This window comes from Podarcis cretensis (genome assembly GCF_951804945.1).
Source record: "Podarcis cretensis genome assembly, chromosome: 2".
NCBI classification, from domain to species: Eukaryota; Metazoa; Chordata; class Lepidosauria; order Squamata; family Lacertidae; genus Podarcis; species Podarcis cretensis.
The window spans coordinates 66217949-66242896 of record NC_137171.1 but is presented as its reverse complement, the minus strand read 5'-3'; the positions used below and the strand labels follow the sequence as shown (position 1 = coordinate 66242896).

Here is a 24948-nt window from a genome sequence, read left to right as displayed (position 1 = left end):
TCAAAAAACTACCAAAGATTCTATTTTTTCTGCCTCATGTTTAGGCAGCAGCAAAACTCCTACAGACACCCCACTTTAATAATAAAGGAGAGCTATTTACAAAAGGGAGGAATTTTTTCAGTGGTCTAGCAGGCACTTGGAGAGGAGCGAAGGAATAACTTCTTTCCCCTCAGACTTTGAGAAGCTGGGTTGTTTATGAAAAATGAAGGCAACATAGAGCAATCTACAACTTTGTTGGAAACCAGTATTTAGCTTATGGTAGCTGGAAGGAAGGAGGTGGGGAGAAGAGTGTGGTTCTAGCACTGGATATAAAGGCTTTCTGTGGAGGATTCTAGCTAAAGGTCCGGAAGGTTCCATGGGAACACTGTGAAACTATCTTTGCTTACTCTCCCTGAAGCCCCTTCCACATGTTGCCTTTGGTGGACCTTGACATCTCAAATTTCAGGGGCGCCTGGTGAAACGCCAAAATCCGGAGGCCACCCACCTCTGAGCCATCTATTGGAGTAATAGTGGTGGCGCCTGCTCTGGTGCCCCAGAAGCTCTGTACCTGGTGCGACTCCCCTAGAGCTGTCTCTGTTTGAGGGAGGAAGTTTTAAATCCTCAAAAATCAAGTTACCTGAGCCAACTTTTGAGGATTTCAAGCTTGCTCTAGACTAATAAAGGTCACTCAATAATATATAGGTCACACAAATTTCAGCTCATACAGCTATACGTTTTCTTTAAGCCAGCTGGTTACAATTAAACAAAAAGCTAAAAGTAGATTAGATTACCTCACCATCTAAAACAGGAGTGGGAAAACTTTTTCAGACTGAAACCCACATTCTCGTCAGCGTGGTTGGAGCCCATGGCAGTGGTGGGTGAAGCCAGAGGCAAAAGTAGGAAGAGCAACAATTATAACTTTTGTGTATTAGGTTAGTTTTACACCCGCCCTGCTCTATCTTCCATCCAGATAAGCAAGAGGAGTTGTCAGAGTTCCAGGATAGATTCCAGCCAGGCAAACACTCAAAAATAGGGCTGGTAGGAAGTGGGACCTAGACGGACAGGTGCGGCTGCGGAAGTGTAGCCTAGGGAGAGTCACAGGGGCCCGATAGGCAGGCTTGGTGGGTTGCATTCGGTCCCTAAGCCTCCTCACCCCTGGCCTGAAACAAAATGCATCATTATCCTACTTTGGAGCTGGAAGAGAAGGCTGCTCTGTAATACGCAGCTAAGAGCACAAAATGCATAGAGAGTAAGTTGCTTCCCATCAAAAATAAAGAACTGTATAATCACTGACAATTTCCTTTTGTAATCTAGGTGCACATGCTCTATTACTGCTAAGCATGTCATTTCCTGAGATTAACTGGCTTCTGCATATATCAGGGACTTCTTAGTGCAACTGAGTGCCAAGAGGGCAACTAAGAAAGGCTGCAAGTTTTCCATATTTCTTTATGTACCCCCAGAAAATGAACAGTAGCATTATCTGCAGTTACATTGTACTAAACTGAAATTTCTCCTCATTACTTGTTTACTGTGCAGCTGCTCAGAAACATCCCCCCCCCTTCTGCGATGCATGAGAAGATATCAAAAGCAATCATCAAACCAAATGCATATTCTCTGCCAATTCTTGTCAGTGAACAAAACTGACTGCCCATTCCATATTCTTTAATGAATTATTATGCAAAAGAAAAGAATGAAGAAAAGGCAGTTGCACTCACAGAGCTTTGCCTGCTAGTTGAACATGAACAGTTGGTGTTTTTGTTTTTGTTTTATTCCCTGCATTTCCTGATGGAATTCAAATCGTGTGTACATACAGTTCCTAGGCAAGTCTCTCATCCAGGTGCTGACAATAACCAAAGCTCCTTGACTACAGCATGGTAGCTGAATCATGTGCCTTCAGAATATATTGTAATTTGAGACATTCACCCCTCACAAATTTGTAACTAGCGTTAAGCATATGCCCCATGTTCAGGTTGGGACACTTTAATGAAGTAGATCTATAATGCTTTAACAGTGTTTCAACTACAGGGCGGAAATCTAAAATAGCTACAAACCCAAAACACCATTAATTGAACTAGGGCAGAATCCATTTACTATCATTCCAGTAGCTAAAAGCACTTCTGTCAATGCAAGCCCCCTTTAGATTGGATATCCCATTAAATCTTTTTTGCATTCTCAGCATGTGCTAAAGCACACTTGCAGACTAAAAGATCAAGAAAGGCAATACTCCCAGTGAAAGTGCTACTGGGAAAGATCCAAACTGAAAAATCAGATTGTAGCTTCCTCATTTGGGACCACTCCCTACCACTTTTCTCAAGTATCATCCAGATCTGAGGCACTGTACTTGCCTAGTGCTTGGTATTCTTTCCTAGTCACCGTACACATTTTTGTGTCTATAGGAGACACCTGAGCCTAATTAGAAACTGATTTTTAAAATGTACTTTATTTACATGGTTATCACAAAAAAGGGAACAACGCAGTGGGGAATATTACAATGTGTTAGTAATAGTTCTGTTACGAAGCTGCTGCACATACTCCTTTGCGTGATCTAAAGCAGTCTTTGGTTTCTCTGGAGGTGGAGGTGGGCCTTCGACTAATTTCACAAAGTAATGGCACTTGACTTTGTCCATAATGCCAAAAAAGCCTTTGCCATGGTAACGGATCCTTTTCAGGTAGTGCCCTTTTCCAGAGAAGGATTCAGCTAGAAGACATAAAATAGACATTAAAAGAAAGGGAGAATGCAGGCCATAACATAAATTCTATTTTAAAAAAAAATCTGGCTCACTCAACGCCTTGACAGACCTGGATTTCTCTTTTTAATGTGCCACGTCAAAAATTACAAAACAAACCACAGAAAAATGTACCGGTCCTGTTTATTTATCTGGGTCTACAATAAAGCTATATGCAAATCCTTTACCTTCAGAATGCCCCAACCTCCATTTAGGCAGGCCACTAACTTTATTAAAGAAGTGTGGTAACAACATGGCATAGAAGAAATTAGTACACAAGAAAATATATATTTTTAAAAAATGGGTGAAAAAACAGGACCTGTGTCAACCAGCAGCAAAAACATTAAACAAATTAATGAAAACTACTACTGTTACTCATTTTTCACTAAGTATTTCACTAAGTATTTCATCTATAACAGTGAGTTTCATCTATCAAAGGTTTTTGTGCAGCCAAAACCCACCCCACCCATTTTAAGCCTTCCCCTAGGAAAGCATAATTCACTAAGTTGGTCAGTCACTTTGCCCTAGAACGTCCACTCGAGGCGTTATGAATCATTACGAAGTGACATTTTATTTCCCCCTTTGCTAGAAGCCATTTCTATACTGCTTTTTGTCATCATATGTTTAAAAGAGAAATGAGCTTCCTATGGCAGCAGCATTATAAAGGTAAGTTAAAAGGGTCCATTTGATATGGAGAACTCAGAGGGCTATACCTAAATGCCAGATCTAAATGCACTTAATTTAGAACCTTTTTACCTCAATTAAAGGTTGAAAGATGGCCAGTTGCTGGGAAGTGAAGTGTGAACTGCTGGCTAACCTGCCACAGCAAAATGAATTACAAACCAACAGAAATGGGCTGATGATGAAAAATGGATTATTGTGTTTAAGACCTATATGGAATAATGCACTTTTCATGTATACAAATGCTAGGGCAAGTAATGTCAAACAACCACAGCTGCAAGAACTGAAGTTATACTTAATCCACATGCAGGTTGAATAACTTTTCAAAGGTCTACACTACTTTTTATGCAGCTATCAGTAAAGTATGCTGATTGTAAAATTGCTGCTATCCCCAACAGTGCTAGGAAATTAGAAGCCTATCTTTAATCTATTGGAAGATGTCATCAGGCAAGTCTACTCCTTGCCAGAATTTGAGAAATGAAATATATTTGCTCCAAGGAATCTGTACTCTACAAAAAATGGCTAGTAGGCCAAGAACTCCCATTGAAGTTGAAAGTACTCAGTATAACTTGTGAAGTCTTGTGTATACAGGTAATCAGTAGGCTTTACATGTTATGTTGATTAAACCTTCCCCCTATCTAAGCACACAGATACTCAAAATCAACACAATGAATCTGACATCCTCCTCTTAGACATATCCCACTGATTTTTATGTAATAACTCTCATGACATTTCAGTACTTAATAAACCAAGAAACTGCAGGACACTGAGAGACATACAAAACCCTCCATTTTGAAGTTTTCATCGAATTTTTGTGGGATTTTTCTTTGTGAGGGGGGCAGGAATAAAAGATCACAACATTTTCTGATGCCCTTAATCACCTGGGATCAGTTAGGTTGTGTTTGGTAAGCAAAATTGGGGGTGGGTATGCCATGTGTATTTTACTTGCTGTATAAATGGAAGTTTTTCCAATAAACAATAATATTTGAACCAAAATATTTGATTGGAGTGGGAATCAATCAATCATCCTTAGCATGGATTACATTTTTTAAAACCCAACATTTAATTCAACATTTTTTAATGTGACCTTCCAGTAGAAAAATTTTCTCATGCCAAGGCTATTATTTATTATTATTATTACTCAGAGATGCCAAACTATGGAACACATTGGATACACAAAGCTCTGGTTGGGCCCTGTTGAGCAAAGTTAGATGGACACAGGAAGTGCCGGAGGGGACGGACTTTCCTTACCTTATCAAGTTCACTTTCAGGACTCTGAGCTTTCACCAACCTCCAAACCTTATGTAACCCATCCCTAATTGTTCAGAATGGCCTGCGAACCTTCCAGAGGGGCTTTTCTAGGGGCAAAGGTGGTTGCAGGGCAGAGAAAGGGATGGCCCTTTAGAATATGTCTTCTATAAAAATAAACTATTTACCAATGTGTAAGTTGGATCTAAATTCTACATTATGCTTCCTCACCGCCATTTCTTGGGCTTCTAGAAGGACCTATTGTAAAAAAGGAAAAATTACAAATTAAGATTATGTAAATTTTTAATCCTGGAGTTTTCATATGCACAGTGAGTAATACCTACTCACCTTTAAATTAAAAAAAGGAAACAATGCATTTCTTCAACTTCCTTGCCTTAGGGTACTTTGGTTCTTAGCTTCCCAACCTCATGGCAACATGTCCTGGGGCAGATTTTAAGCCCAGCCAAACTGAAAACTTTCTTTTCCCACACAGAAGTAGGACTGCAAACAGTCTAGTTCCCCAAATCTCTCTACATTCTGTACCACTGCATCCGGAGTCAGAGGTTTCCCTGCCACAGGTGCCAAACAATATAATTACACTTTTGCCAGCACAAAAGTGGAAATGCCATTTCAGGCATAAAAATCCTGCCAGAAAAATTAGATATACCCACATCAGCTAGCACAACACTGAGTGAGGATGAGAGACTTCTGCAAGATACTATGCAAGCTCTCAGCCACACACATCCGTGTGTGTGTGTGTGTGTGTGTGTGTGTGTGTGTTGCATTTAACAAAGTTCTCTAAGCAGTTCACCAACTTGTTCAAAAATGCAGCATACAATCCAAGGCTTATAAAAGAATAAACCAGTTATAAACAATATGAACTAGCCCAGAAATATCATCTAAAAGATAGAAATATATGGATTTAATAGAGAATGGTAAATTAAATTCTGAAGAAACTTGTAACATACCTCTTTTATCACTTTTGCTCCCTTTTTGTCATTGAATTCCAACTGAGCTAGTGCCTGATCTATGGACATGCCTCGTATCTGAAATGAAAAGCAACACAGAGATGGGGGGAAATCTCAATACAGTATATAATTCATATATAGTGAAACAAACCGCATTATAAGCATCAGTTTCAGTGTAGAAGAACAATGCAACACTGAGTTGCTTTACAGTTTTATATAAGTGCTATGGTACAAAAAACTAAAACACACAAAGACTCTGACAAAGAGCATTAAGGAATACCAAATCGATACCAAGAAGAAAAAATCCTAATCTCAAATGCACTGCAAAATAAATAAATAGAAAGCTTCTGATGAATAAGGCTTTCAAATCTATCGTGCACATATGGCTAAACTGTGGCGTGCCAAGTGCTGAAGGACTGCAACTCCTATTATACCTGACCGTTGGCCATGCTGGCTGGGGTTTTGCAGAAAGGAAAAGGCTATTTAAAACTATTTTCATGTGCAGCTGCTTGACACAGCAACCTATGCAATTGCTGTATGATCAGCCCCCACTATGTGGCTTGCCTTCACCTGGCATAAGCTGTCACTAAGAATGTTTTCCACACATAAATCATGGAGAGAGTTTCAAAAGGTTTCCACATGGAAACTGTAACATGGGAAAGCCATAGTCAACAGATAAAGGTGATCTGACTTGACCTCTGCAAATGATCCTGCAATGCTTTTTGCTTTTCCAGAGGAAATTTAAGCAATTCTTCATTTTTCAGTATTTGCTACACTCCATGAATCCCACCAAAAGTTTATATTATCTAAATCTCCTCCTGGTATATTCCCCGCCCACCCCCAAATGGGACAAAATGGCAGAGCAGGATCTTCTTGCACAGTAGCACAAAGCATCCTCTGCTTCTTTAAGTAAACTTACGTAACATTTTATCCAGGGATTTTACAAGGAAAGAGGGTTTTTTTTAAAAATCAAATGCAACCATGTGTAAAGAGGGCACGAAAATACAGCCATCACCAAGAAAAGAAATCTCATAATCCTAACAAGATTAAGCCTACAAAAATCAATCCTCTTACCAGTTTTGCCAGGTACCACATCTTGTCCTTACTGTATTTAATGTGTCTTCGACAGTGGTATATTTCCTATATAAAAGAGATGTTTATGTTCTGGGGACAACAATGTCTTTTGTTTTCTCCCCACCACTCCCAGTTCCTCTACTACTTTGAAAACAGAAAACATTTCCTCCTCCACCTGCCAAAAATTATGTCAGACAGACTTTACATGGCAACAGGCAAGAATGGAAGCAGTGAAAACTAATTCCAACTATGTTGTGTCATTTGTCTCTTACTACATAATAAATAACGCTTAGTATTTCACGTGGGCAGCTTTATGGTCACCAACTATAGTCTGGCTGACTTGTTCCTACCTTTAAACAGTGCTATGCAATGACATGGTGCAAATTAAAAAGGTATCAGAAATTGTGCATCATACTGCTGTCTCACCTACCCTACTTGGCAGCATCTCTCCAGGTTCTCAGGAAGATATATTTTCTGAGCTTGCTAGAAAATATCTTTTATTTTTAACTGGAGGTTGCCAGGAATTGAATTTGGGACCTTTTGCATGCAAAATATGCACTCTACCTCTAAGCTATAGTGGTACCTTGATTTGCGAACAGCCTAGTTTACGACCATTTTGGATTATGACCAATTCAAACCTGGAAGTGAACGTCCCAGTTTGCATTTTTTTTTTATTACGGCCCTTTTTTTTGGATTACAAACAATGTTTTTGGTTTACAAACAAAAAAATTTGGATTGCAACCTGGTTGGGTTTTTTTTGGAGTCCCCATTGGCAAAAGCGCGCCTTGGGTTACAACTTGTTTTGGTTTACAAATGGACCTCCGGAACGGATTATGGTTGTAAACCAAGGTACCACTGTATACTGAAGCAGTGAAATTTAATACAGACTTACAGATAACATAGGGAACAGCTGACCAGCTGCTTGCTTTGTCTAGCTATGCACTGCCATGGGTCTTCCCTGACCCCACTATCTTCCAGTACTCTTCTCCCACCACAGTGCTGAATGGGTCTGCTTGTCTCTCCCTCTCCTACCTGCAAACACCTGTTGGTCTTTGCAGCTGGCAATGGAAGGAAAGGATCCATGCTCCACACACAGTTCACTCCATGTTGAAATGAATTCATCCTTTCCATTTTCCAGGTGCAAAAATTAGCCAACAGGCCTTTGACACAGATTTTTCTAGCACTGCTCAACACAAAGCTGTTCAACTTCCATACTAATTCTCAGCTGTGCCTCAGTCAGTCTTCATAGGTGAGATACATTTCATGAAATTAATGCACATAACATAGGGTTGTCATATGTCTGGAATTTCCCGGACACTGCCAGAATTCGCCCATCGGAAACAGTGTCCTGGCAGTAATTGCTGAAATGTCCAGGAAAATCCAGGTGTATGGCAACCCATGCTCAAGAAGCTCAATAATTCCCCCCCCCAAAAAAAAAGCTCAACAATTTATTGTTGTATGGCAACCCTAACAAAATAGGTCAGTGCAGGTTAAGTTTTCAATATACAACTGATTAAAAAGCTGCTTATAATAATCCCTTCACAACTATTATTTTGCTAACACACATAAGGTCCAGTACCAGCTACAGAATGGGAATGCATTTTTATATATATATTTTAAAAAGCTTTGTAAAAGAGAAGCAAAATTCACCCAGATACATTAATCATTTGAGAAGTGAAATTTCATGTGTGCTTTGTTGCTCAAAAATATAGTGTGTATACTTCAAATCCTATTGCTCGCAGAGCCGATAAATGCGCACAGAAGACAAAAATGAGGAACTTAAAAATAAATACTGTATTTGTCTGCAGTGAAACCATTTTTCATTTTAGCTGTGCTCAGCAGCAAGCCAAACCATCTGACAGTAAATTCATTATTTAAAGGTAAAGAAAAGCTGTAAAAAATGCAAGACCAAGATTACTATACCTGATGGAAAAACTTGAAAGAGTTTTCATACAAGTCTCCCGAGTGCCCCATATATCATGCTACCAGCTAGTGATTTCAAGCTTTTTTAAAAATAGCATCTCTTTCCTGCAGTGACCAGCCTTTTAATATTTAGTTTATCTAGTTCCGCACACAATGGAAGCTGACAAGGGTACCACTATGGCTACAGTTTCCTAACTACAACCCAAGGCAGGAGAAATAAGGATGCGATCACAGTGAAATTCAGGCCAGAATAAACCCATTAGCTGTACACAGCAGACAGAATGAGACTCAATTTCTACAGAATTAGGGATACATATGCCTTATCCTATGATGTCTATTCAGGATCTAGCATCTATTTTGTTTACCAGAGGGGAGAATAAAATAAATGATACTTTAAAAACTTAGCATGATGTGCTTGGCCATCTAGCCAAGCACACATATCCTAGATACTAACAGCAAACTCAATTTCCTGAGACTGGATCCTTATGTAGCCAACATGGAAGGAGGTTTCACCATGTTCAGGAAAACCACAAGGTCTGCAGAAGTACATCTTTAGTGAAACAAAACAACAACAACAACACACACACACACACACACACAATAACAGCCACTGAGCTTTTTGTTAATATAAATTCTAAAGTACAAACAAACCAGAAAAACATAACCACAGTTACTAGGCAAAGTTACATCGTTTGTACTTTTGACCTTACATTAAAAAAAAAAAAACTTGGAAAAAATCTTTTTAAAAAACCAGCCAGTGAGGACTGACATGCTAAATAGCAAGAAAATGCTGACTGGCTATTACGGAGGACAAAATCAAAATCGGAAGGCTGGAATTAATAATAATAATAATAATACCCTGTCTTTTTCCCTGACAGAACTCAAAGAGGCTTGTGGATGAAAACTGAGTAAGGATCCTGAACAAATCATGTTTTATTTAAGTCATTAATTGTGCCAAAGAGCCCCTGGGATATGGTAAGTCTGGGAGTCACTGCTTCCTTTTTTTGTGATTTTTTTTTTCTTCCAAAAAAAATTAACAATTTTTTTTTAATGGGGGTCATTGCTTCCAACATTTAAGCCTGTGTGTTTGATACAAATGTGGTGCTAGCCTTGTTCTCGGAAATTACAGCCTTGCAAAAATAGACAAAATGAACCCCTGTTCATTGCTCTACAATTCTGTAAAATATAGATGTAAGTCTTACTGCAGGTCTTCGAGGTTCTCCTGGTTGCTGTGGAGGATAAACCATCCTATTCTTCTTTTCCCATCTTCCAATATCCCCAAGAGATGCACTTGTATGGATATTTGACAGAAGAGGAACACTGCAAGGTGCTAGTAACCTGTGAGACAAGAATTTGTCATTCCACCAAGATTATAATAATCACTTAAGATGTTGATTGCTAGATGCTTTTCATTGCAACTTCTCAGAATGTGCTCTTTCATTGTCTCTCCTAACCAATGAGCAACATACTCCAAGATGGCTCAATTGCCCTGCTGGTTTGAGGGGCAGTAGGCCTAGGTGGCACTGTGGGTTAAAGCCTCAGCGCCTAGGACTTGCCGATCGAAAGGTCGGCAGTTCGAATCCCTGCGGCGGGGTGCGCTCCCGCTGCTCGGTCCCAGCGCCTGCCAACCTAGCAGTTCGAAAGCACCTCCGGGTGCAAGTAGATAAATAGGGACCGCTTACCAGCGGGAAGGTAAACGGCGTTTCCGTGTGCGGCTCTGGCTCGCCAGAGCAGCAATGTCACGCTGGCCACGTGACCCGGAAGTGTCTCCGGACAGCGCTGGCCCCTGGCCTCTTAAGTGAGATGGGCGCACAACCCCAGAGTCTGTCAAGACTGGCCCGTACGGGCAGGGGTACCTTTACCTTTACCTTTAGGCCTAATGCAAGGAAAGGGGGCAAAGATAGCCCAATAGGCAGCATCCATAATGCTATCCTATTTATACATTATGGGCATATGCTCCTAATAATATATTCAATATCAATTACTAAATGAAGTGGTATTGATTCAGTTAGATACACTATATGGGAAAAGCTGAGCTTGAAGTAACTAACAGAAACCACACACTAAACGTTTTAATTTGGGCATATGTCTCCCACTACTTCTCTTATTATTCCAACTAAATGATTTAACTTCTGGACTGGGATTGGAGACAAGAAAATAAGAAAGCTGGGTCTTTCTGGGGGGAAAGGAAAGAATTTCAGTGATTAGCAGTTTTTATAATTCAGCTTTGCTTACTTCCTTGAAAAAGATTATACACTGGTTAGTTGTGGCAGGGACACTAAAGCTGCCAGGCATGCATAGCATGAAAGGTATTATGAGAAGGCAAATTTCCAATGCATATGGAGTTTACCTTATTTGGCACGTACAGGTGCCATGTAGAATATGTGCAAGTTATTTATAATTTTGTTCAGATAATGACACAGACCTAGAATTTGTTAATGATACAAAGTGTGCATGGCATCTTCTTAAGACTAAGGCCCTTTAAGTTTCCCTCTGGAACACTGTAAGAACTTATTGATGCCCAGAAATGACGATGCAAGAATTCAGGCCCAGTTGTTCTTTGCAGGGCTGCATCAGTTCTTGCCACTTGCAGAAAGAGGGAAAGGTCCCTAGGCTGAATAAAATGCTCACATGGGGCCATATCCAACACTGCTGCTCCACTAGTGTGGTAGAATTCCACTTGCACAATTGAACATTTCCCTCCTTTCCCCGCACACACACCCTTAAAATCTGCTCCAGAGGGTTGGAAGACCCCCCAAAGCCGATTTTAAGGGTGCCTGGGGAGAGCAGCAGAAAGGGAAGTTCTGTTGTGTGAGCAGAACTCCCCACATGCAGTGTAGGATGCAATTCACAGGCTGTGAGATGCAACCAGTAGTTCCATGTGATCCATTCGCACAGCTGTGACCCATAGAAATAAATAAGGCTTCTGCAGTATCAATGGTATTTGAAAGAAGCAAAACAAATCCACTCGTTTCTGAAGCACAGAAGCTTCTGCAATATTGCAAAATTCTTTTTATAGCCTCCTCAATTTCAGAAGCAAGGTGCCATATAGCATAGGAGAATTTCTGTCTGAGAAACACAACTTGGGCACTGGAATATTTATTTTTTCTTTAGTTTCTGTCCACTGTCTCCATATCCAGTCACATTTCAGCAGAAACAAATTCCCCATGTGCAAGAAACTGTTAGGTGATGGCACCTTCTAGTGCTCAAGACACCCCTATAGAGAGAACACAGGAAATACCTATTGCTATTCGTATTTACAGATACATATCTTTTAAATTATTTTCATAATTAAAAAAGCATTTATCCACCTTGGGTCTCAGGTAGTACTATCAAATCATGTTAATGTCCGTAATATATATATATATATATATATATATATATATATATATATATAATACATATCAAGTTTCCTGAAATGTTCAGTTTTTCCATCTGTAAAAATATGCACATGCACATTTGTATTTTGTGTCTTCACAATGGTATTCAAATACCAAGAGTCAGGCTGTAAAATTAAAAGCAGGCACAAGCTGTCTCCCAGCACAGCCCAAGTTTGTTAGATCCTATTGGTTGGACCAGTAGCAGAATTATTCCAGAAGAATTTCAACTCTATAATTAACTTCTCCAAAGGAAACAAATGGAAACTATTGCTTATTTTTGCCACTAGGATGCAAAATACTGGCTTTGGATTATACTCATTAAAGCCATCTTATATAAAGGTGTGATTCATTAACCATGCAGATAAGTGTAATCCCACTGAAATAAAATAAAATAAAAACTGTGCATGTGTTTTTATTCTTCCCAAATCTTTCCCTTGTGATTCTTCATTAACGAAGATCAGAGCCCTACTGTTCCTCTGTAATACCCTACTGAATGAGAATGGCTTCTCATTGTGCGGTAGAAGTGTGCTCCCTCCTGGTCACCTAATGAAATGCTGGCCTCCACTTTTCTTTCCTAGTAACTCTGCAGCTGAGGGACAAGGAGTGAAGTTTCATAAACATTTTTGTACCCTATCAAAGGCTCCTGTGTTCAGTGATGATGGGGGGGGGGGAGCTTTCCAGAGTAATCACCTGCTGCACGTCAACTTGAAGAAAAACCTCTAATGCATATCTTAACCGCACGTGGGGAGACACAATCCTTTAGATATTCTGGTCCAAAATTGTGAAGGGATTTAAACTGAGCCCAGAAACTGATCAGGAAGCAGAGCAATTGACTTATAGTGCCTGGTCCTTTCTGGCAATTTGGCAGCTGTACTGTGAACTAAATGAAATTGTTGGACCCTCTTCAAAGCAGTCCATTCTAGAGGTTACCAAGACATGACGTCCAAGGCGTCACCCTAAGAGTAAAGACGTTCTACACATACCTTCATTCACTTAAATATTATCTGTACTCAAGCACAATCTGAGGGTGTTTCATTTCACCATCAGGTGGATACTCTCTATTGATTGATTGCATTTATATACTGTCACTTCAAGGCTGCAAATTCCTCAGCCAGGCAGCCTAGTAGCTGCTGATGGAAGATGTTTTCTGTTCCTGCACTGATTTAAGAAAGCAGACACACGGAGGTTGGATGGTCACCTGTCATGGATGATTTAGTTGATATACAGTGGTACCTCCGGTTACGTACTTCGTTCCGGAGGTCCATTTTTAACCTGAAACTGTTCTTAACCTGAGACACCACTTTAGCTAATGGGGCCTCGCACTGCCGGCGCGCCGCCGCCACACGATTTCTGTTCTCATCCTGAAGCAAAGTTCTTAACCTGAGGTGCTATTTCTGAGTTAGCGGAGTCTGTAACCTGAAGCGTATGTAACCCGAGGTACCACTGTTTCTGCATTGATGAGGATTGGACTAGTTGACCCTCAGGGTTCCTTCCATCTCTACAATTCTGATTCCATGATTCTAGAGGCAGGTTGGGCCTTGGAGGCACAAACAGCCTAACCCTTTCTTCTCCAGCTGATGGCAACAGCAGGGCCTAACCCACAATCCCTATACAAGGCTGTTAAGCATCGGAGTACAGAAACCTTTGGAAGATTTGTTTGTTAAGTGGTTTGTTAAGTGGCTACTGCTGCTGGTCATGCCCTCGAACTCCTGGATACTGACTACGACCAAAGTGCTGCAGTGGGCGCCATAATTCCACAACACCAAATGCACAAAAAGTGCCTTTAAAAGAAGAACACGACAGCTTTGCATTAGCTGTTTTCGTGCGTCAGAGGCCTGAGAGAGAGAGATACAGCTGTCTCCTCCGCAGCCACAATATCGACCGGCTCCCAGATCCTTTCGCAGGGCAGACTCACCTCCCGGTCCGGGCGGAGTTGAAGAAGCTCCACAATCGGGCGGCCCCTGAAAACGAGAAACGAACCATTAAGGGCAGGAAGCTGGAGGTTTTGTTTTGTGGGGTGGTGGAGAAATGCTCAGCCCCCCTGGGCACATTCCATCGTCTTTTTCCTCTTCCTCCCTCCCCACCGCCAAACTCACCCCCGAGCATCGCGGGCGCCGCCATCTTCGCAGCCACAACCCGTCTGCCTATTTTACGACAGCAGAGAAGGGCGCTTCCCCCCTCCCTCCCCTCCGGAATGTCCTCAAACAGCCGCCGTAGCTCGGCGCGAAATGCTTTGCGGCACACGCGGGGAAGGAGCCGCAGCTGGGCGGCGCTTTGCGGCGGCGCGGGGCGACGGCCGCTGCGAGCAGCGAAAAAGAAAACGTGAGGGGGAAGCCGCCTGGGAAGGAGGAGACAGGATGGCGGCGGCGTGGCGCCCTGGGGCAGCCGAGCGGGTGCTGACGGCCTCGCCCAACTGGTACTGCAGCCGCTGCAGCGACACATCGGAGGACGGGCGCCTCTTCGGCTTCGCGGCTCGCAACAGCGTGTGCCTCCTGGAGATCCGCCCCTCCGCGCCCTCCTTCCACGGTACGGAGCCGGCACCTCCGCTGCCTGCGTCCTGCGCGGGGCTCCCTTCAAACTTCGGACGTTTCCTTCCGCGCCCGAGTTCTCAGGGCGGGCTTTCAATTCTGGGGGAGCGGCTGAAGTAGAGCCTCCTTGGCAGTATACCAGATACTTGGGATCCCTCGCCAGCGGGTGTCTCTCTACAGTGCAGCAGCCCTAAACACACTTAGGACCGCATGCGCCTTCCTTTGCAAGTGTGGAAGGTCTCTGGTTCAGCCCCTGGGGGAAAGATCCTGCCTGAAACTAAAGCCGTGGTTCCCAACTGGGGGGGGGGCGGCATTTTGATTTGTAAGGGAGGGGGGCAATTCGAGAATGAGATTAACAGTGAATGGAATATAGAATTAGTCAAACCGATGTGGGGAAGGGTAAGACGCACTGTATGAAAAGACTCATTGAATAGCTACTAGAGCAAGGGTTTTTAAGTTGCGGTCCATGAACTCTCTAGGAATCCGAAACCAAAAGGTTAAGAATAATCGTACTAGAGCAATTGCATAATTGTGCCTCCCTTAGCAGGAGATAGGTTGTAACTTTTCACAAATAATTTTTAAATAAAAATTAAGAGAGAAGAAAGAGTGCAGAAGCTTTAAACATAATTTGGAAGTTATGCTAAAAGTGTGTAGACAATAGGCCTGTGTTAATAATAAGCTTTGTTTCCCCTTCCCCTCCCCCAAAAATGCTTGAAACCAAACATTGCTTTATTTTACAGCCATAATGTTTTCTCATCACAGGGGAGCTAGTCGGCCACACCGAAAGAGTTTCTGGTTTCTCGTTTTGTTCCTATCCTGGTCAGAACAGCTTCTGCGCCAGCAGCTCTGATGATGGAACCGTGAAAATCTGGGATACACAAACATTGACTGTCATGACTGAACATACGTTGCATCAGGTAAAGCAGTTGACTGCGGTGCCACTGTCATTTGACAAATGGAGAATCAGGCGGCATTCTCCAGGGAAACTGCTGCTGATGTCTACTCTACAGAACAGTGTATACAATATAGCTTTCCAAAAAGCATCCATGTTAATCTTCTTTCTCAATTCTCTCCCCCGTCCCCAAGAATACAATTTCTGCAGTGCATTGGTCGCCGAAAATGAAAGACTTGGTTGTGTCTGGTGATGAGAAGGGAATAGTAATTTGCTACTGGCATAATCGAAATGACAGCCAGCAGTTCTTCCCCGAGCCCAGAACTATATTCTGTCTCACCTGTTCTCTGCACCATGAGAATTTAGTAGCCATTGGGTAAGTATACTAAGGCTGTATACATGATTTACTGTGCAGCTCTATATTAAAAAATCTCATTTTATCCGGGAGCAACTCATTGGCACTTACTTCTTAGTAGACATACAGAATTGTGCTGTTGGATTATTTACTTGGCCCTGCAGAAAGAGGAATACAGAATAAATGAAATTCTCACTGACTTGAGTGATTACATGTTTCACTCAGTTTTCACCAGGAGAACGTAGATGAAACTACGGTAGTTTGATCATCAGTGCCTGAACTTAAGGACTCAACTCTGTTCTTGGCATTCCCTAATTCATGAATCTGTGGTTGCCTTTTTTTGCAATGACTTTTGCTTTTAGAAGATGCCTATAACATGTGGGGGGGCATTGGTAGAGAAAGAAAAAATGATTTGAGAGAAAATAATTTTCACATGTCACGTTCTAGATATCCTTATATATTTTGCATCTGTTTTTGGATTCTGTAAACTACAATGAAACTTTTCAGAGTTAATACATCCTGCCAGTTTACTAAGTGGACGCAGGTGGCGCTGTGGGTTAAAGCCTCAGCGCCTAGGGCTTGCCGATCGAAAGGTCGGCGGTTCGAATCCCTGCGGCGGGGTGCGCTCCCGCTGCTCGGTCCCAGCGCCTGCCAACCTAGCAGTTCGAAAGCACCTCCGGGTGCAAGTAGATAAATAGGGACCGCTTACCAGCGGGAAGGTAAACGGCGTTTCCGTGTGTGGCTCTGGCTCGCCAGAGCAGCGATGTCACGCTGGCCACGTGACCCGGAAGTGTCTCCAGACAGCGCTGGCCCCTGGCCTCTTAAGTGAGATGGGCGCACAACCCCAGAGTCTGTCAAGACTGGCCCGTACGGGCAGGGGTACCTTTACCTTTACCTTTAACTGCAGGGTGGTACAGTTCTCACCTCATTTTCCTCAATATAGATGAAAAGCAAAAACATGGCAGAAAACTATACCACTTTGCAAGTTGGTCATCTGTATTATGGCAGGGTTTGTTCAGATTTTGTGTCACATAACACTTCTAGAGATTTTTATTCACTCCATCATAAGGCAAGCATCCTCTTCTGGGCCAGGATAGTAAGCATTGCTTCAAATAACTCAAAGTAATTTTCTTGTAAACCACTTGGAGTTTTTACTGCAGGCAAGCAGTGCTGTATATAAATTTTGTTAAATTAATGGTTGATTTTAGCATTCTGACAGGCCAGGAAAACTTAAGGTAGCAACCCCATTCACACTTCACTTTGTAGCAAATCCAGTTAATCACAATGGGACTTAAGTTGCAAGTACTGTAAACATTCATGAATTGGGTAGCAGTGTGTGTTTGTAGTTCTTCATGAACTATCCATGAGCTTCATGTTCTATAATTTTTTATATTTGCATCCTCCCTTATTGGGAACCAATGGTTCCAAAGTCTTTGTACCAGTCTGTGGGAGGAGGTTTGGATTGGGTGGTGATGCCCCTTTGCCAGGCTAAAGAGGTCACCACCAACAGAGTATCTGTATCCTCTGAGTGGACTTCGAAGGGTAATGGCTGATCACCTGATCTTTGGGTACATCAAGCCCCTTTGAAGGCACTTGCTGGTTACAGTGATCTCCTTTGAATGTTGACAACTGTCATTTGCCTGGCATCATTATTATGTTGGGTGGTTGACAGTATTTTGTCCATGAACAGTGGGGAAATCAAGTATTCATTCCACTGGCTGTATCCAGTTCCCCACCCCTGTTCTAGACATATGTTTCTCTTTCTTTCCTTGTATAATGGGAGAGGAGGAATGTGTGTGTGGAGGAGGGACAGTAGACTGCACAAAATATTTATGGGTTGCATCTTGTACTGACCTAACTCGGTAAAACATTATTGATAGCTTGAGAATTCAGGCATCCCTCCCCTAACGTATGCCCTTTCTTTTAAGCTATAAAGATGGAATAGTGGTTGTGATCGACATCAGCAGAAAGGGAGAGGTTGTTCATCGACTGAGAGGTCATGATGATGAAATACACTCTCTGGCTTGGTGCCCTGAGCTTGGGGAGGAAGGTATATGTGGTCGACAAGATGACTTCCAAGGTATGTTCCTGTACATGGGGCAAAGGGGTAGTGTTTGTTCTTGTGATCATGACCCTGTATGTATTGGGTGCTCTAAGGGCGCCTGAAGACTATGTAGAAGATCTTTCATTCAAAAATAAAGTAGTACTGTTTAACTTGATTTCATGGTACTCTTGGAAGAAGACACTTCTGCTGGAGGTGTGACAGAAGAGGCAGCTGTAACAAAAGGCTATTACTTGGCATCAGGAAGCAAAGATCAGACTATCCGTGTGTGGAGCTGCACCAGAAGCAGAGGTAAGTGTATAAAAAATTGATTTGTTTTTCTTTGGCAAGGCATGCTTTGTGCATGTTTCTCAGTTTGCTTGCTTTGTGCATCACCATTTTGACAGTTCACAGCATAGTACTGACATGTTGTAACTGCATTTAGCATCCCTGACATGCAATGTTTTGCTTCCCTAAGCAAGTATGACAAAACCTCTTCGGATGCCATGTAATTTCTGGCACTGTTGTCATCCAAGACTGAGTGAAACATGAAGACAGAGCAGTGCTTTGGTTGAAGTGAAGGAGACTCTTAAATCGAAAATGCAATCCTTTGCATATTCAGTCAGAAATAAGCATTCTATGGATTTTCTTCCTTCTAAGTGTGCAAGAAATTGAAACCTATGAAGTCTGGCTTAGCTAGTCATAGGTTTTGGTGCCTTGTACTCCAGATAATCAAGGGCCAGGAGTTAGGTTGGATTCTAAGAACTGAGGCAAGGACATTTCATAAAGTTCCTGGTTATTCATAAGGTCACTTCAAATACATGTGAAGAGTCACCTTTTCATTTTGGAAGACAGTTGTTTCGTGCTGTTCTCTCCCTTGTCCTGATATCAGTGGAGCCTGGCAGCACTTGTGGATAAGCATGCTGTAACCATTCCTTCTGTTTCTGCAGTGGTAATGACTCTGAAATTGCCTTTTTTGAAAAGAAGAGGTGGAGGTGTTGAAACACCTGTGAAAGAACGCCTCTGGTTAACACTACATTGGCCCCCAAGTCAGCCCACACACATCTTATCCAGCTGCTTTGGGTGAGTACTAAATGCAATGCAACAGTAATAGAAAACTCAATGCAAGCATGGGATTTGGGAATAATTCCTTGGCATTCTGTAGCCTCCCCATTTCTGGAAACGTCCTCCTTTCTCGGCAGCCTGAGTCATATATAGAATGTGATGTGTGAAACTTGGTATGATGCAGTCTTTCCCATTCTTAATGGAAGGATTTCATGTATATTACCATTACCATGTCTAGTTGTTGTTTTTTGCATGTCTTGCTATTATTTTCTTCACAGAGGTGAGCTGCTGCAGTGGGATTTGACTCAACATGGGAAGCGGAAATGGGAACTTCTGGGAGCTTCATCCGAAGGACAAAACCACTCCAGAATAGCGTTCAATTTGTGTTCCTTGCAAGTAGAGGCTAGGCAGCTACTTCTCTCCATATCAATGGACAGGGATGTAAGAACCACAAGTCTTTTAAAATACTCCAGAGTTTTATTGTTTTGGTGGGTTACCCTGCTAAGTTGCTGTCAGTAGCCATGAATCTGTTCCTAGCAAGCACCTATTCTAGCATTATGTAAAAGCACACAACATCTCTCCAAAATAATTACAGTGGTACCTCTGGTTATGTGCTTAATTCATTCCGGAGGTCCATTCTTAACCTGAAACTGTTCTTAACCTGAATTACCACTTTAGCTAATGGGGCCTCCCGCTGTTGCTGTGCCGCCGCTGCCGCACGATTTCTGTTCTCATCCTGAAGCAAAGTTCTTAACCCAAGGTACTATTTCTGGGTTAGCAGAGTCTGTAACCTGAAGCGTATATAACCCGAGGTACCACTGTATCCACGTATGGCAAATAACTCCGGAAGGGGAGGGTCTGAATGAATTAATATGGTGTCTGTCAAGGGCATTTGAGGGTTAACTGTTCGATAATTCACCTTGACTCACTTTCCAGCTTTATTGTCTCAATATCATTGTCTCTGGACCTTCCATGATTTGCTCTGGTCTTTGCCTTCTTCAGCCTTCAGTTGTTAACAGCTCAGCTATCGGTGCAAACAGCTATCTGACTTTTGTGTTACCTGTGGTTTTGGAGATTGTTTTCCGTCTTCTGAGAATTAGTTTCCTTGATAATGTCAATTTTATAGAAGCGAAAATTGATTGAAAGTCCTGTAATCTTTTAAGTTTTCAGCCGGGAAATAATCAGACCCAGCCTGGCCTTTTTTTTCTTTTCTTTCTTGTATTTTGTGGAGACAGGGAAATGATTTTGGTCTGCAAGTTCTTAAAATTCCATATAGGGCCACTTAGTCATCTTTGGAGCAGATATCTGCTCATCAGCACTGCTCCCCTTTTGTAAACGGCATGCTTCTGGAGAAATGTTTTGTTAATTCCCCCCCCCCAAACCTTTAACTCCCCCCCCCCCCCATCTCTCTCTTTAGGTGAAGTGCTGGGACCTGGCAACTTTAAATTGCTGCTGGACGTTGCCTTCTCTTGGGGGTTTTGTGTACTGTTTGGCCGTTTCCCCCGTGGATACAGGCTGCCTTGCTGTAGGAGTTGGGGATGGCATGCTTCGGGTGTGGAACACCACGTCTATCAACAATCACTATGATGTGAAAACCTTTTGGCAGGGCATTAAATCCAAGGTCACAGCTGTAAGTGTGTGCTTTGATGCTTCTCTGTTTTTTAAAAAAGTTATTCTGATTCCGAGATTGATATTGGTAGCAACCTAAATGGGGTACGACTAATGCTTGCTGTACCAGGAATGTATGGAAGCACCTAGAGTAGCAGAGTCCAATACCTGGCAGATTTGTAATAGTAAAAATAAATACATTTTCTAAAATGGCAAATCTGATTTAAAATGATTGGCTTTCCAATTAAAATTTTCGCCTTTTGATAACCTGACGAATGTGGAAAGCAGCACTTTGTATGGATAGAAATGAATCCCAGACATCCACAAAATGTTAAAAGCCTTGTGGCTCTTTCTGTTTGCAGTTGGCCTGGCACCCAAAGAAAGAAGGCTGTTTAGCTTTTGGAACAGATGATGGGAAAGTCGGCATCTATGACACCTACTCCAACAAGTAAGAAATGACTTGGCTTTTGTTGGTCTGTGTGAGTCGGCAGATTATAACCAAACTAAAAAAAAAATTGAAGAAATGTTATAAAGGTGGGGGGGGAGTATTTTTAAAGGAGATTATAGAAGGTGGATAGGATAGAAGTCTACAAAATTCACATTCTAATGCAAGAAAAGGAACTGTGTGCTCCTGAAATGTCATGCCGAAAATATTTACAGATATTCCCGTAAACATAATTTTCTGAATAAAGCTTTGAATTTGTTTTGAATATAAAATGTAAACCTTTTTTGTTAAGCTGATTTACTTCATTTAAAGTGATTCATAAGGTTAAAATCTGAGCAAAACTGACATTGGAAAGCTCACAGTGATTTACTATTCTCTGAATTGAGACTCGGCATAAAAAATTGCATATGCAAAACAGAGCACCAACAGTCTCCTAAAATTTGCCGTGGAGGAATGCAAAAGTATCTTGAAAAGTTCTACCGTTCTAACTTTTGCTTCCTAACTTGCTTAGCCATTTTCACACTTTGATTTCTGTTTGCAGTCTTTTTCAATTATGCTTTGCATTTTACACTAGATAATGCATGCTCGGTGAGCTTTCTGTTAAATATGACACCCAAATTCTCCTTTAGGCCCCCACAGATCTCCAGCACCTTCCACAAGAAAACGGTGTACACGTTAGCCTGGGGACCTCCCGTCCTTCCATTGTCCTTTGGTGAGTCTGGGGAATCCATCTAGGATCGCTGAAATAGCCTTTAAGAAGCTAACTAGCAGACAGTGGGGTGTCTATAGTCTCCAGTGTTAAGAATCAAAGCATAGTACAATACTTGATTCCTCCTGCTCTGGAGGGTAGGATTTGAGGCAATGGATTCAAATTACAAGAAAGGAAATTACGACTAAGCATTCGGGGGGGGGGGCTTTTTGACACGAAGAACTGTTAGTGGAACCGACTCCCACGAGAGGCGGCGGACTCTCCTTCCTTGGAGGTTTTTAAGCAAAGGTTGGATGGCCATGTGCCGTGGATGCTTTAGCTGAGATTCCTGCATGGTGGGGTTGGACTAGATGACCCTTAAGTCCCTTGTTTTATTACTTCTGATACATTCTATGTACTGTATGCCTGTCCCTGCATTCTCCAACATTACTGTGTACAGTGGTGCCCCACAAGACGAACGCCTCGCAAGACGGAAAACCCACTAGACGAAAGGGTTTTCCGTTTTGGAGGCGCTTCGCTAAACAAATTTCTCTATGGGGTTGCTTCGCAAGACGAAAAAATCTTGCGAGTTCCCGTGGGTTTTTTCCGCTCCCCCCCCCTTTCCTAAGCCGCTAAGCCGCTTATCAGCTGTTCCGCTGATAAGCTGCTTAACAGCTGATCGCTAAAAGCCGCTAGACCGCTAATAGTGCTAATCCGCTAAGCTGTCAATGGGCTTGCTTCGCAAGACGAAAAACCGCTAGACGAAGAGAATCGCGGAACGGATTCTTTTCGTCTTGCGAGGCACCACTGTACAAAGAAAAACAATTGACGTTTAAGGGTGGGGCAGTAGTGCATCTGGCTTAATTCTTCAGTGATTTTGTTGTCATGGGGAGAAGAGCCCTGTTGCATTAATGTAAATCATTGCATGGGGTTTTGCTAGCAGGATTGAGTTAGTTGAATCCCGTCTGATATGTTTTGCTAAGCTGGTTAGCACACTTCTTTCTGCCAGTTGTATTGAAGGTGTCTGCTTTTAAAAAGACTAACAGGTTTAATTTCTTTGTTTCTCTCTTGCAGGAGGGGATGGTGACAGACCTTCAGCAACTTTGTATAGTTGTGCAGGAGAGGGGATTGTCTTTCAGCACAATCCTTGGAAACTTGGTGATGAAGCCCATGACATCAACAAACTAATCAGAGAAACTAATTCAGTCAAAGTGAGTAAGAATTTACGGGCCATAGGTGAAATTCACCTGTTAAGTCTTCTCCATCTGTTCTGTGTTGTGCTCGTGGCAGTGCAGCCTTTGATACTGATGGGCTGAGTTAGGTGTGCTGCTGCTCAGGGAACCGAACAATTTGCAGTACAGTTTCTAAAGGAAAAGAGAGTTGTCAGTTCAGCTGGAATTAAAACTGTGGGCCAGGAAGAGCCTCCAGGGGGTTGGGAAGCTGAGGGAGTCCAGAGGCAAAGAGGCCAAAGGAAGGACAAGGGAATGGCAAGGCCTCTGAAGACCTAGTACGCTCAAGTTCAGGAGGTGGAACAATGTGATCTGAAAAGCAAAGACCTAAGAAAAGGATTGGGGTTTGAAACATGGAACTGAAGAAAAGTGAAACCATGATTAAATTAGAACAGCAGAGAAATAGCGTAGGCATGAGGGGGAATGGGAATTGTGTACTATTAGAGGAAGGCAGTGGGAAGGAAAGGGAGTAAAAGGATCAACGGACTGCTAAGAATCTGGAATGGGAGTTTGACGGAGGAGAGAGTGTGCACACAGTGTCATCGCCATGAGTGTGTATGGGGCTCTGAGGAAAGAGAACCATCTTTTCCTTCCTTGTTGAGCAATGAAGAATGAAATCAAAGAAGAGGTGCTGGGAGGAAGGCAGCCACAATTGAAGTCAAAACTGTCTAGGTTAATTGTAGGGACACTTTCTGGAAGACATCTTTTTGGTCTTCTGTACTACTTTTTTTTTTGTCAGGCTTTATTCTAAATTTTAAGCTATGGGATTTATTCCCACAAGAGCTAGTGATGACCATGAACTTGGATGACTTTAAAAGAGAATTAAACAAATTCATGGCTATTGATGGCTGCTGCCCTTGATGACTATGTATGTCTCTGAGGCAGTATGTCTCTGAATACCAGTAGCTGGGAAACTGCTGGAGACGAGAGCCCTGTTAAGCTCAGGTCCTGTTTGCAGGCTTCCCATAGGCATCTGGTTGGCCACTGTGAGAAGATGATGCTGGACTAAATGGGCTACTGGACTGATCCAGCAGGCTCTTTTTGTGTTGTTTTTCTCTTTCCTTTCCAGCTTTCAGCTATTCAATTTATTATTAGTTTATTTGTATTTTATATAGCATTGCATGGATCAGTTGTTTTGTTGTAAGCCGCTTTGAGCATGGTTTTTTTGTGTGTGGAAAACCAGCATACAAATAAGATGTATGACTGATAAAACTTTGAGGTGTTGTTTTTCACTATATATAGGGTTTTTTTTTAAAAAAAAAACACGTTTTTGCCATTTATTTGATACATTGCGGACCATTTGGGGCACAATCTGGTGGAAGAAAGCTACATACAAATAGACGGATGAGTGACTGAGAGGAGAATGCCATCAGCTGGCACTACAGTGCTATGACTTAGTAACCCTGAGAGGATTACTGCAAGAGCAAAGTAAGAGGCTGCTGGCGAAGGGGCTGAATTTCACACTTCCAGTTCTTAAGCTGCAGGCTGCTACTGATTTCCATCCATCCCACAATTGCAAATCTGTTGTAGATTTAGCACACTTGACATTCCAAACCTTCAATTATGAACTTGAGCAGATGTTTTAAAGACCTCCCCAAACCTCAGCACATCTGTCCCTTGCTGGGGCTCTCTTTCTGCATGTTGGGGCATTGCATCGTCTCTTGTGGTGAGGCTGCCATCCATTGTTCTTACTCTTCTGTAACCTATTTGCACAGGAAAGCCTGGATGAACAATTGACATGCCTTTGGCTTCTGGGCCAGCCATGTGTTGGCTGGTGCTGGTCTGAAGCTTTTCATAGTCTATAAACACTCATAATTTAGTTTCAAAGCTATAGTGTGCGCCTCCTTCTTGGCGTGAGCAAATGTCCTTAACGCCATTCTGCCGAATTAAGGAAGTAAGGCAAGGAGATGAGAGGCCACAGAACAGGGGTAGAACAGAGAGGTTTTGAATTCCCCCCCCCCCTTTTGGCTTGTCAGACAATGGCGTGTCTCCTGAATTTTCCTGTTTACTTTTGTCATAGCATTCTACATTCAGGGAGAAGTTGCAGTTGCTTTATAGTTTCCACACTTTTGCAGCAAGATGTATGGCTTGGAACTCCTTAATTGCTCAGAGGGTTGT

General features: G+C 42.3%; 2 protein-coding genes across 3 annotated transcripts in view; one reads left to right on the top strand and one right to left on the bottom strand.

Annotated features, from left to right (window-relative positions):
- Positions 1–2400: 2400 nt before the first annotated feature.
- Positions 2401–14159, bottom strand: MRPL22 (mitochondrial ribosomal protein L22). Its single transcript, XM_079968313.1, has 7 exons — positions 14076–14159; positions 13895–13940; positions 9802–9937; positions 6677–6742; positions 5603–5680; positions 4823–4892; positions 2401–2677 (listed from the first exon to the last, which is right to left on the bottom strand). Exons 1-7 carry the CDS (start codon positions 14098–14100, stop codon positions 2466–2468), a joined length of 633 nt encoding a protein of 210 aa, XP_079824439.1. The 5' UTR covers positions 14101–14159; the 3' UTR covers positions 2401–2465.
- A 33-nt stretch (positions 14160–14192) lies between these two features.
- GEMIN5 (gem nuclear organelle associated protein 5) overlaps positions 14193–24948 on the top strand; it is a gene marked incomplete at its 5' end in the record, with an annotated part of 28524 nt that continues 17768 nt past the window's right edge. The window contains 11 exons of one of the 2 annotated variants that reach the window (XM_079968179.1): positions 14193–14505; positions 15270–15424; positions 15594–15775; positions 17683–17834; positions 17994–18107; positions 18746–18878; positions 19139–19301; positions 20278–20490; positions 20831–20916; positions 21543–21625; positions 22676–22812. In XM_079968179.1, the coding sequence (XP_079824305.1) occupies positions 14208–14505; positions 15270–15424; positions 15594–15775; positions 17683–17834; positions 17994–18107; positions 18746–18878; positions 19139–19301; positions 20278–20490; positions 20831–20916; positions 21543–21625; positions 22676–22812 (1716 nt within the window). The remainder of the gene's footprint in view (positions 14506–15269; positions 15425–15593; positions 15776–17682; positions 17835–17993; positions 18108–18745; positions 18879–19138; positions 19302–20277; positions 20491–20830; positions 20917–21542; positions 21626–22675; positions 22813–24948) is intronic. The other variant, XM_079968180.1, reaches the window with a different exon arrangement.

Excerpts from the sequence above, each read along its gene's own strand:
- MRPL22 (XM_079968313.1), bottom strand. The coding sequence starts at position 14,100 with ATGGCGGCGCCCGCGATGCTCGGGG. Across the intron at positions 9,938-13,894 it reads AACTCCGCCCGGACCGGGAG|GTTACTAGCACCTTGCAGTG; the intron begins GTGAGTCTGCCC and ends CTTGTCTCACAG. Across the intron at positions 5,681-6,676 it reads TGTGGTACCTGGCAAAACTG|ATACGAGGCATGTCCATAGA; the intron begins GTAAGAGGATTG and ends TTTTCATTTCAG.